Source organism: Ictidomys tridecemlineatus, chromosome 5 (genome assembly GCF_052094955.1).
Source record: "Ictidomys tridecemlineatus isolate mIctTri1 chromosome 5, mIctTri1.hap1, whole genome shotgun sequence".
NCBI lineage: Eukaryota > Metazoa > Chordata > Mammalia > Rodentia > Sciuridae > Ictidomys > Ictidomys tridecemlineatus.
Genome location: NC_135481.1, coordinates 4,701,577 through 4,715,172, shown reverse-complemented (window position 1 = coordinate 4,715,172; position 13,596 = coordinate 4,701,577). Strand labels below are relative to the sequence as shown.

At 38.3% G+C, this 13,596-nt stretch overlaps 1 protein-coding gene across 2 annotated transcripts in view; it reads left to right on the top strand.

The window, feature by feature from the left end:
* Positions 1 to 13,596, top strand: part of Oca2 (OCA2 melanosomal transmembrane protein) — a 338,081-nt gene that overhangs the window by 165,921 nt on the left and 158,564 nt on the right. For both annotated transcript variants that reach the window (XM_005316964.4, XM_078049109.1), the window contains exon 19: positions 12,432 to 12,559. In XM_005316964.4, coding sequence (XP_005317021.2) covers positions 12,432 to 12,559 — 128 coding nt within the window. The remainder of the gene's footprint in view (positions 1 to 12,431; positions 12,560 to 13,596) is intronic.

Genomic DNA, 13,596 nt, shown 5'->3' with positions numbered 1-13,596 from the left:
AGACTGCTGAGGGATGTTTTTTTTTTAAGTTGGATGATTTTGATAGAGAACAGATCAGCTTTTAAGTCATGAATTTTTCAGAAATGTTAGAGATACATTTAAACAAAAATGTCTGTGGGTCATCAATGGATAAACAGTGTTGGAAAGGCATTTTATCAAGAAAATTGTTAAAAGTGTCAGATCAAATGGCTGCTATTTACAGGTTTTTCATTGGTTATTAACTTTTACATTCTAAGTCATCTCCGTATATATTAAAATTGTTCCCTATGTAAATTATACTTCCCCTTAGCATTAATAAGAAGGACACACCTCATATTTGTTATAGAAAGACAAGTTTAGATATATGATGTCTATAAGCTTATAAAAAATACAGGGACCAAGAGATTACTTAAGTTTCCGGGCGTCTCTGATTTAGCAGTCATAAGACTAGAAGAGTGAGTTGTATCAAAAATTTCACTTGCTTTTCTGGAACAATGCTATGGGTCATGTTTGAATTTTTTCCACATTGATCATTTAAACAAGAATTTGAATTAATCTTGTGCAATATCATCATTTCTGAGGCTTGTAATCATAAAAGAATCAGTTTTTCAAATGCTCATTTGTGGAAATTAAGCGTTCCATTGTCAGTGAATATGACACAGTTAATTGGAGCAAAACTCAACAACTGAAAACATGACTGACCTTGTTTTTCTTTGAACATTAGCAAACACACCATACTATTACGTACACCCTGTGCATCTGATATTTTTCTCAGGCCAGACATATCAGATAGAATGGGCTATGCTGGGTAAAATAGTGATCCTAGCATCTCAGAAGATTTAACAAAGGATTTTTCTTGCTGATACCACATGTACCATGCTGGTCAATGGGGGTGCCTGTGGACAGAGGAACCAGCATTATGTGATGCCACCACATTGATAGTTTCCAGGGTCAACTTGCGGAGAAGCGACAATGGATAAAGCTTATAGCTGCCCTTAAATGCCAGGTTAGGAAGATGTGTCACATTTGCTCAAAGCCCAGGGGTGAGGTTGGTTTTGTGGCTTCACCTATCTTTATGGGGCTGGGAAAACTTCCTGGGGGTATACCAAGGAAGAAGTGACTGATATGAGGAGCTCTGATATATATATTGGTATTGGAGATTGAACCCAGGTGCACTTTACCTCTGAAGTACAGCCCCAACTCATTTTATTCATTTTTATTTTGAGACAGGGTCTCACTAAGTTTCTGAGGCTGACCTTAAACTGGTAATCAGCCTCCCAAGTCACTGGGGTGACAGGTGTGCACCACCATGCCCAGTGAGCTCTGATGTGTATTTGTGAACCACTACATAGAACACATTCTAAAATTGTTTTCCATGATCTGTTTGTTGTCTTGTGTGTTAGAAAGCTTCATAGAACTCAGCCACCAGGAGTGACTATCTGGATCTGCCTGGATGTTGTTGGGCATGAAGGAATCACTGAATATTCATCCTTTTTGAATTTCAAGGAGCGTGAGGATTGAGAGAGACAGTCCCAGTGGCAAACCCCTGTGATCTCCAAGGGCAGCTAGGTACATTTCTCAGGGCCAGGTTGCCCTATTGCCCAACTCCTGGGGCTGTGTTCATGTGTGATGCAGATCACCACAGTTGTGTACTCTGTGACCCAGGCAGCTCCACTGGATCCAAGGAGAACCTGCCTGTGGGATGAAATATTGCTTTCTCCACGTAACCTCAAGTTGGTGGAATTCTGAGAGTTTGTCTCCTTCCTTTAATGTCGAAGAGCTACATTGAGAACTCCAATTGATATTTTTTTTAAAAATAGAAGTTAGAAAATGATTTGACACTGATATCTAAAAATATAAGAAAGCATTAGTTGTGGCCCCTTCCTTCTCGCTGGCATTCTCATGCATTTAAGCTCCTCAGAGCCTGGAGGGTTTTCAACATCCTTCAAAGATGCTTAAGATCACAGAACAGCTCCAATGTCGAGTTAGACTCTGGTTCCGTCATGGAGTAGAGTGTGCGGATTTACCTCAGAGACCCCTATGGCATATGGTGCGTGATTCTAGCGTAGCCGTCATGTCGTACATTATGGGAGATGCTTCTGGGCTGTCTTCTCCATGAGACTGTGCAATCCTCTGGCAGAACTCATATGCAGTTCACCTTTCTGAAGGCCACAGGGACTCATTCCTGAGGGTACCCAGTATATAGGTGTGGTGGAAGCTGTCTCTCAGTTCATCTCAGGAATTTATCCTGCTGCTATGTGAGTGAGCTGGCATTTGGTATGCTTCCTGGACACTGAGCACTACGTGTGTGTGTGTGTGTGTGTGTGTGTGTGTGTGTTCGCTATAGGTGTAAGTATTTGGAAAAGTCTGCTTGTCTCCAAGCACAGGCATCCTTGAATGATTTGAAGGTTTTACTTGCCATCTTAAAGGGAATACTTGCAGGGTTGTTAGGCTGTCCTATCCACTCTGCCTCCCACCCCCGATTTTCTTTTTCCTTTTTTTTTTTTTGAGATGGAATGGAAGGGCTACAGAGAAAAATCATGATTTTTCTACTTTTATTGAAGAGAAGCTGGAACCAACTAGTATAGCAAGCAGTGACCTGGATGCTAGTGCCCAGGCCCAGCCCACGGTCCACTACTTTTGTATGGAGGAGGAGAATGTTCCCTTTTGAGATGGGAAGTCTATTTGGTTCCCACTCCTGACCTTCATCAGATCTTATGTGGCGGATCAGTCTAGGCAGGTGTGTACCTCCTTCCCATCACATTACCGTTTTGTATGCCCTTCCCAGGGCATGTGTTTAGTTTAAGAGGACCCAAGCTCACCAAGTAGGATGTAAAATAGGATCCTTCTAAATATCTTAGGCAGATCATGCTATGTCATCAAAGACACTGCCATATGACTCAGTGTCTTAAATAAGGTATAAAAAAGTAATGATGGCTAAGGTTGAGATTGATCACTTTGACTAGCTTAAAACAAGGAACTTCTGTTTCTCAAAAGATGCTGCAAAGTAGGCTGTTGAGAGCCACAGCCGAAGGGGCCCCACCAAACTTCCAGCTGCCACCAAACTTCCAGCTGCCAGCAAACTTCCAGCTGCCAGCTGATGATTGGCTCACAGCGGCCCCAGCAACATCTAGCTGATTGGCTCCTCTGCGGTGATGCTCATTGGGCTGTTTTCCTGCCCTTTCAGACCATGGAGCTGCTAATTGGGGGACTTTTTTGGCTCCGCCCACATGACTCAGCCAATCGGCCTCAAGAGCAGGAGGATTGAGGGTGGTGGAGAGAGGCTTGTGGGAGGGAGAGAGGCTTGTGGGAAGCCCGTGGTGGCAGTTGGGCTCTGAGGGTTTTTCCAGAGGGGCTGTTTTGTTTGGCATGTGTGGTTCTAAAAATAAAGTTTGTTTCTTTTGACAAGTGGCTCCTGAATCGTGCCCAGCCAGACTGCAGCAGTAGGTGAAAAGAAACTACAGAGTGAAAAAAGACAGGTCCCAATCATATCTTTGATTACATTTGGAAATTATACCTAAAATATAAAAAGGATACCTGTAGATTAATAAAGATAGAATATCCCATAAAAATTGAAGGGAATCTTGACCAGATACTTGACAAAATAGGATACTGAAATTATCAATAAGCATATAAAAAGTTGCTCAACCTCAGAAGTCATCGGTGAAGTGTGAATTTAAGCCACAATGAGATGCTATCACATTCATACCTAAATGGCTGAAATTGAAGACTGAGAAAATTAAATGCTGAGAAAATGTAGGGCAATAGAAAATGCCATATGTTGCTGATCAGATTTTAAATTTGTATAATGATGTCCGGAAATAATTTGGCATCATTTACTAAGTTTAGGTCAATGCTTGCCTGCAAATTTAGTTCTCATTGTATGCCCAACAAAAATGTGTAGAAGTGCACACCAAAAGATATGTCTGAAAATGCTCACAGTAGCTCCACTTATAATAGCCCTAAACTGGAAGCAACTCAAATATCTGTCAATCCTATAAGGATGAGTAAGTTATGAGGCAGTGATGCAGTGGAATATTATGTAGAAATAAAAAATTAACATATCACTGCAACTCTAACAAATGACTAAATCTCCCAAACATGTTTAGCAAAAGAAGTGATAGGAAAGAGTACATGCTATGTGATTCTTTCTATTAAAAACTCAAAAACTGGCGAATCTGTCCTGTGGTGTTAAGGGTCAGGTGAGAAGAATGTAGGGAGTGGTGGGATCTAACTGGGGTTTTAGAATGCTGATCCTGTTCAATCTCTTGTTCAGGGAGCTGGCTACATGAGCATGTTTCCTTGGTAACTGAGCTATGTGTTTTATTTAAAATTGATGCTCTTTTTCCATGTATGTATAGTAGAAGATGTCTATAAAAGGACAAACTGAATACAATTCACTCTATCAATCAGGATCCTGCCAGGAAACACGTCACACTCCAACTTGGTAATTTGCGTTGACTTTACTAAAGGGACTGTGTACCAGTGTGGGTGAGGTGGAGGAAATCCACAAAGGGAAGGGCGTATTCCAGAGCCAGATCCGGCTGGGTGTGTGAGAGAGGATGGTGCATGCCTATAATCCCAGAAACTGGGAGGATGCAGTGATGACAAGGTCACTTTGCAAAGAGCAGTGTGACCTTCAGTGTGAGGGCCCTGTATAGACAGATCCCAAAGTAGGAAAGTCCCCAGCCCACTCTCATCCTGGCTCATTCTCTTGCTGGGTTCCCCCTTGGCAAAGCCCAACTGAAGTCCAGGACAAGAGAACCTTTCAATATGGTCTATACAAGTCAGCCTCCATGGTAGAGAGGGTGGGCACATGGAGTGGATAGGGAGGGGCGGCTTAGCAGGGTCCTGGGTGTCTATACTAGCCTGCAATATTAGTGGAAAACTTTATTTGAGGCAAAATATTTGGAAATAGAATTGCTTATGTTTTAGTCATCTTTATCCTTCCCAACTACTCACTTGATGTGACCATAGAGCTTCCTAAGCCTGATTGGAAACCACAAGGAAGCCTCTAAGTGTTCAAAGGAGCATTAGTTTCACTGTGACTTTTGATGTCTTAGTAAAAGCCAGAACCTTGGAAGGTTGGAAGTCACTTCCCTGGATGTAAAAGGGAGAAGGGCAGATCTGGAGCTAGATCTTCTTAGCCCTAAGCCTCCCTCCAGTTCTGCACTTACTCTATGCCTCTGTACCCATAGGTTGCTGTGAGGACTGAATCAGTTCATGTATATGGAGGCCTCAGAAACAGTGCCTGATGCAGGCCCTAGTGCCATGTGAGTGACCTGCTCAGGCTGATGGCTAAGCACTTTAGGAAACACAAGGGGAGGAAAATGGTCTGGCTTTTGCTGGATTTAAAAGACAAGTAGAATGCTGATTCAGAATCTACAGTGATGCAGCCACATCACTGTTTATAGAATTCACTATAGCTAAACTATGGAACCAACCTAAGTGCCCTTCAATGGATGAATGGATAAAGAAAAAAAAAATATATATATACATACACACACACATATACATGCAATGGAATATTACTCAGCTTTAAAGAAGAATGAGATTATGGCATTTGCAGGTAAATAGGTGAAGCTGGAGAAGATCATGCTAAGCAAATAAACTAATCCTAAAGAACTAAAAGCCAAATGTTTTCTTTGATATGCAGATGATAATTCACAATGGGCAGGGTGGTGGTGGTAAGGAAGACTAGAAGTACTTTGGATTGGGGGGAGAGGACTATAGGGGAGGGAGGGTGTAGTGGGGCAGGAAGGATAGAAGAATGAATCTGACATTACTATCCTATGTGCATATATGATTACACAACCTGTGTAATACCACATTATGTACAATCAGAAGAATGAGAAGTTATACTCCATTTATATATAATGTATCAAAATGCATTCTACCTTCATGTATAACTTTTTAGAACAAATTTTTTTAAAAAAACAACAAAATAAACCTTTAGTAGCTTAAGAAAAAAAAGGTGGAAACTACTTGATTTAAAAGTCTTAAGAGATATAATTTAAAAAGTACATTGAGTGTAAAAAAAATTAGGAAAAAAATAGGCATTTTCTCATAAGAGAAAACTTGTCTGTCACCAGGCACAGTGGTGCATGCCTATAATCCCAGTGACTCAGGAGGTTGAGGCAGGAAGATTACTAGTTCAAAGCCAGCCTTAGCAACTTAATGAGACCCTAAACAAATCAAGAGATCCTGTCTCTAAATAAAATACAAAAAGGGCTGGGGATGTGGCTCAGTGGTTAAGTACCCTGAGTTGAATCCCTGGTACCAAAAAAAAAAAAAAGAAAGAAAGAAAAAGAAAAAGAAAATCTGTCTGTAGAACAATTATTCAGGTAGTTAGGGGTGCTGTCCTTTGGGCCTCACAGCAGTGGTCCCCTGTACAATACTGTAACAGAACTGAACCGCTTCTCAGCCAGCTGCTGTCCTATTCGCCCACCCAACTGTGGGCTGGGATTTCTCAGGATGGAGCACTGAGTGGGCCATTGTCTGGGTAAATGATCACTGAAGACAGGTTGAGAGCTACCTCACAGAAAAACACAGTGTAGCTGTGCAACTGAAGGTCCTTGCCTTGATTATTTGAGACGAGACTCATTTGGCCTATTTTAGGCAGTGTGTAGCCATTATGAGTTACTTCATCCAAGGGAGGCAGGCAGGGTGGCTTGTACTACGCATAGTATGTGTAGCCCATTTGTGAGTTTTCCCGGTTGGAGGGATGAACATAAGAATAGTGATGGTTGAGATATTCTCTGGAGATGCGGCCTGCTTGGCTTTAGACATACGTGATGGTTCATCTTATCTGTAGGTAGTGGTTTCATCAGGACACTTTGCTTTTGGTAAAAAGCATCTGCAAAATGTCTGGAGGCAGGAACGTGTTCAAAGGATCCTTTGTAAAACGCCACAAGGTTTCAGATAGAATAAAATTAAGCTACATTGCTCATTATAGTAAACAAATCACATTTTGGGGAGAAGTTTCAGATAAATAAACCAAATTTATTCATAAATAGTGAAAACATTCCATCTAGACTGAGCACAGGAGAAGAATCCAACTTGGTGGCATGAAAAGAAATTCTGTTGACTAGGGAATGAATCCTAGTTTTGTCCCCAGCAAGCTGTGTAGCATGAAGGAAACCAGCTCATCTTTGGGAGTCTCCATTTCCTTCTGGATTGGATTGCTGGAAGATGATGGGTGAGTTCCAAGGAGGCCACATAGTGCATGATGGAGGCCTTTGTCCTATGCTTGCTTGAATTGTGCTGCCTAGAGCTTTAGGAATGGGGGTAGAAGAGGTTCTTTCAGTTTTTTATTCTGCACTGAAACTTGACTCTACTGGAGATACAAATGAAAGTACCAAGCATTTATCACAGATTTTGCTGTAAGGAATGGCAAAGCTCTCCGTGAGAGATGAATGTGCATTCAAAAGGAGGGGGTTTAATAGTTGCTCCACAGGATAAAGTCATCTCAGGTAAATGCTGCTTTTCATCCTTATTCATCTTCACTCAACCAAACTTTTAATTTTTAAAAGAATCGTCTCAATGGCACATTGTTAGAATTTGTAATAGAATGTGAAAGCTGGAAATTGTAATGTTCCCATTAGTGTTTTTTGATTCCAGCACATTATAAAACACCCCACAACTTCATCCCTTGTCACTGTCATCAAGGAGCCAGTGCTGAGTGAGAATGGGGGTGGATCACTGCTAATGGTGACCTGGGGGTCCCATTAGAAGGTGCCACTTTGCTCTTTAGCTAAGGGATTTCATATTACCAAGCAAATATTCTTGTTCAGGCAGTTGATTAGTGTTGCCAGCTCTGCAGGCAGTGTGTTTGAAATTAAGGGGGAAAAAATTGAGGTTTTGCAAGGACAAGGTGAGTCTCCATTCAATTGTAGGTTATTGCAGGGAATTTTCCCGACAAGACAAAATTCTGTGAATATAAAACCTATTCTGAAACTGGATTGATGAGTGCTATGGCAGGAGTTGAGGATGAATGAAAATTTAGGTCTCCAGAAATGATAAGAGAAAATAAGACTATAAAAAGAGTCCTAGAGGAGCTTCCAGCTTTCTGTCATGACTGGAATTTCTCAGGCTTAAGAAAAATAACTTGTGTTTTTAGTGACTCGGAGAGAGAGAGGCTCTTATTGCCATATAGCTGAGCAAATAAAGGGATGCCGTTTCTGGGTGTAGAAAAGCACTGCCCAGGGAAAATGCAATTTTCATTAACAAGAATTTTTTTAAAAAACAGAAATATATGAAATGATCTATCTTTAGGGAAGCAATCAAGGACTCAAACACTCCATGTGATGGACCGAGAATAAGTATCTGTCCTTTGTGTTAGGGTAGGTGCTCTGGAGAATTCAAAGACAAGTCATAAAGTCTCTCAGACCAAGGAAGGAAGCTGAGGCCCATGGAAAACTCAGGCTGCTCAGCTTTAGGAAACCTCAGAGACGTCTGTCAGTAGAATAAAGTCCTGACATCTTTGCCAGCTGTGTAAGGCTTTATGATCTGCCCCCCCCCCCGACACCCTAAATGTCAATGTACTTCCCCTACACATCTTCCTTCTTTTTTTAATCACTGGAAAAATATATTTCACATAAAACTTGCCATTCTAACCTTTTTTTGAGTCTACAATTCAGTGGCGCTAATTATATTCATACTATTGTGGATCATCGCCACAACTTTGAAAACTTGTCATCATCCTAAACAGAAACTCAACAGCTATTAAATAGTAACTCCTATTCTCTCCCTCCTCCTTGGCCCCTGGTAATCTCTCATCTACTTTCTGTTTCTAGAAGTTTGCATATACTAGATATGGCTGAATAACATGAATAGCATTGCATTGTGTTATATGATATCTTTTGTTTTTTTTTTAACCCATTCATCTGATGATGGTCATGAGGGCTGTTTACAACTTTTGTCTATTGTGAATAGTGCTGCCATGATCACTGGTGTACAAGAATTGATTCTTGGTGGGCCATGTGGTAATTCTATGTTTGGCTTTTTGAAGAACTGCCAGATTGTTTTTCCACAGCAGTTGGAACAATTTTTACATTTCCATCAGCAATGTGTGAGGGTTCCAATTTCTACAAATTCTCATTAACACTCTTTTTTTTCTTTTACAAATTACAGTGGTTCCACTTTATCCATAAGGCATAGGTGCCAAGAACCCCAGTGAATGCCTAAAAATGCAGATAGTGCTGAGTCCTATACAATAGTCCCTCCTTTTCCCATTATCTGTGGTTTTGTGTGTGGCTTCTGTAATCCACGGTTAACCAGGGTCCAAAAATATTAATGGAAAATTCCAGAAATAAACAATTTATAAGTTTTAAATTGCATTGCTGTTCTGAGTAGTGTGATAAAATCTCTAGCCATCCTCCATTCTGCCTGGAATGTGTTCATCCTTTTGCCTGATGTATCCACACTTTTTCTGCTTCCTGCCCTGGTTACTTACTAGCCATCTCAGCTATCAGATCAACTATCACAGTGTCTTAAGGCTTATGTGAACACAAGCACTATGTAGTACTCTAATGCTACATCCAAACCTACATCACTCATCTTACTTCATACCAGCACATAGGCATTGTTTGACTTCCCCTCATCACAAGAAGGGAGTGGAAGTACAATAAGATATTTCAGGGGCAGAGAGAGAACACATTCACAGTTTTTATAACTGTCATTGTTCTAATTTTATTATTGTTTTCAATCTCTTATTGTGCCTGATTTATAAACTAAATTTTATCACAGCTTTGTATGTATAGGGAAAATATAACCTTTACTGGACTTCTATTTAACAGTGCCTTTTGAAAAGCATGAATTCATAATTTTGATAAAGTCCCATTAATATAAAACTTTTCTTTCAAGAATCATGCTTTTAGGATTGTATCTAAGAAAACTTTGCCTAACCCAAAGTTCTAGAGGTTTTTCTTGTGTTTTCTTCTAGAAGTTTTATACTTACAAACTTTACATATAGGCCTACAATCTATTTGTGTTAACTTTTGAATATAATTAATGAATAGATCAGAGTAAAATTTCTTTTGCATATGGATGCTTAATTGTTATAGTACAATTTCTGGAAAAGATTCCCCTTTCTTCACTGAATCACCATTGAACTTTTATTGGAAATCAATTGGCCATGACTGTGTTGGTCTATTTCTGGATTCTCCATTGATGAATTTGATTATCTTATTGTAGTGCCATACTATCTTGATTATTGTAGCTTTATACAATAGGAGCTCTAGATAAGTCTTGAAGCGAATAATGTATATTTTCCAACTTTGTTCTTTTTTTTTTTTAAGTTGCTTTGGGTATTTTAGGTCCTTTGCATTACTATGTAAATTTTAGCATCAATTTGCTAATTTATACACAAAAGATTGCAGGGATTTGTACAAGACATTCTTAAGAAAAACTAAAAAATACATAAATAATATAGATACATACAGAGTTTGTGGAATCTATATTATTAGAATGTGAATTTCCTTCATTAACCCATACTTACCTACAGTCCCTACTTGAAAGGTGTCTACACTCTAATTTTTGGTGTTGATGCCTGGGTATATTTGTTACATGTTAAAGGGACTTTGTAAGTAAAATTAATGTTATAAGCCTTAATAGAGGTAGATATTCCTGGATTGCTTAAACAGGCATAATATAATCATATGGACCCTTAAAAATGGAAGAGGAAAATGGAAGAAGGGTCAAAGGGGGAGATGTGTCAGAAGAGGCAGAAAAGACCTGAAGTGTGAGAGGGTCTTGACTCACCATTGCTTGGAAGATGGAGCCAGGAAATGTAGGTGACCTCTGGAAGCTGAGAACAGCTCTTGGATGATAGCCAGTAAGGCAGTAGGGACCTCATTCTTATAGCTTTGAGGAATTGAATTATAACAACAGCCCAAATAAGCAAGGAAACAATTCTCTTCCATAGTCTCTAGAAAGGAATGCAGTCAACATCTTGGCTTTGGCTTTATGAGACATACGTGATGGTTCATCTTATCTGTAGGTAGTGGTTTCATCAGGACACTTTGCTTTTGGTAAAAAGCATCTGCAAAATGTCTGGAGGCAGGAATGTGTTCAAAGGATCCTTTGTAAAACGCCACAAGGTTTCAGATAGAACAAAATTAAGCTACAAAATTAAGATATTTCAGGGGCAGAGAGAGAACACATTCACACCCTGCTACAAACCCACTTTACTTATAGCCTATGAAAACTGTGATATAATGAATAGATACTGTGTTAAGCTACCATGTTTGAGTGTTATGGCAGTTGAAGAAAATGAATACCTTTTTGTATCTACAGAAACTACAGTCATGATATCAATCTTATTCTTGATATCAGCAATTTTGACTTCTTGCTTTTTAAGCTATTCAGATTGGTTAAGTTTATTAGTGTTATTTATTAAAAAAACAACAACAACCAGATTTTGGTATCACCAATATTTTTGTTTTCTATTTCATTGATTCATGTTTTAGTCTTTGTTATTTCTTTTCTTTTGTTTATTTTGGGTTTCACAATTGGCTCTGTTAGCAAGTGAGTAGACTATTTGGACAAAAACTTCATGAAAGAAAATATATAGATGGCAAATAAGTACACATAAAGATGAATCAATAGGTAAATGTAATTTGAAAACACAATAAGATATCCATCTCCCACCCATTGGAATGTCTAAAATCAGAAAGACTGACCAATTCTCAGTGAAGATGTGGAGGAACTGGAATCCTTTTGGAAAACAGTTTTTCCACTTCTTAAAACATAAGTATTCCGCACAGCACTCCTTAATATTAACCTCTCATATGATCTAACCATCCCATTCCAAGATATTTACCCAAGAGAATGGAAAGCATGTGTATATACAAGGAATTGTATATGGTTGTTCATAGCACACTCATTTGTAATAGTTCAACACTAGAAACAAGCCAAAGGTCCATCAAAGGGTGAATGGTACAATGTGTCATAGCCATATCACGGTGTACTACTAACAGTGACAAAGAATGAACTATTGATCCACAAACCAAAACCAATGAATCTTAAAATAATTATGCTGACTATTGATTTTCTAGCTACATGATCTGTCCTTTGAGAAACAGAGCAAAATATATGTACTATATGATTAATAGGGAGTCTATATTTATATAAAATATAGAAAATGTAAATTAAACTATAGTGAAAGAAGAGATGAATAGTTTACTGAGAGTGTGGGGGGGTGATAGGAGGAGCTAGAGGGGTAGAGAGCATGCGTATGCATGAACCTTGAGCAGTAAGAATATGTGCATTTGTCTTTATTATAGTGTTGGTTTCATGAATCTACACTTAAGTCAAAATAGCAATTATTCATTTTAAATACGTGCAGTCTGCCATATATCAGTTATCCTCAATAAGAGATTAATCAGGGGAGAATAATTAATTGGTCTATTAACAATTGAACATATATATCTCCATTTTTTTTTATTTTTCAGGATGGATTGCTATTCTGGGTGCCATCTGGCTGCTAATTTTAGCGGATATCCATGATTTTGAGATAATTCTACACAGAGTGGAATGGGCAACCCTTCTGTTCTTTGCTGCACTCTTCGTATTGATGGAGGTAAGACTTTTGTTATCTTTTATCTTTTATCTGCTTTTAAAATTTCATATTTTATTCAGTAAATGATGAAAGCCTAAGTCTATAACTCTTTCTACATATTACTATGTAGAAAATTATGGAAACTTATAATTTGTATTATTTTAAGTTAACCAACTTTTACCTAAGCCATCTAAATGTTTTTGTTGAAATTATTAGGTTGCTATTGTTTTTTTTCCTTTTCTTTTTTGTGTTTTGCACAACCTCTTTGTGGCTTGGAAACTTCTTCTAATTTCATTTGCTATAAAGGAGAATGAACCTGAAGTGTTTAAGGAGGTTGAAATGCTGACTATATTGATTTGAACAGTACACATTGTGTAGGTATAGATCTATCAAATCATCTCATCATTTCCCATAAAATGTACAATTATTATATGTTAAGAAAAGTAGAATTTGCTCAAAATAGGGTTTGGAGAAAAATGACTTGTGACAATAAGTTTACAGGGTAACATTACCTTGATAATCGAGTTCAGTTTGTGTTATATTTGAATACTTCTGTGTTGTCATGGAAAAGAGTGAACAATATGTGTTGTTGTTATCTATATAATCTATCTATCTATTTATTTTATTTTTTAGTAGTAGTTGGAAACAATACCTTTATTTTATTTATTTACTTTTATGTGCTAAAGACCAAACCCAGGGCCTCGAACATGATAGACAAGTGCTCTATAGCTGAGCTACAACCCCATTGTTTCAGTTACAATTCTTATTGTAGAATTATTCACAACACATTTTAATCCTGAGACTATTTATGAACTTGTGTCTTCCTCAGACTCAAAGGTTGACTAACATAGAAAAATGCTACTCTGCAGGCAATTCCCTCTCAAACACTGCTCTTTTGCATTAAATTTAGCATATATTTATACTTTCATTTTCATTCAGTGAAAATGAAAAATTATTTTCTAATTTTCCATGTAATTTATTTTTGTTTTATGGGTTATTTAAAAGTTCCAAATCTTAGGTTCGTCCATGTTTCTTTCTGTTTTTGATTTAATTCAGTT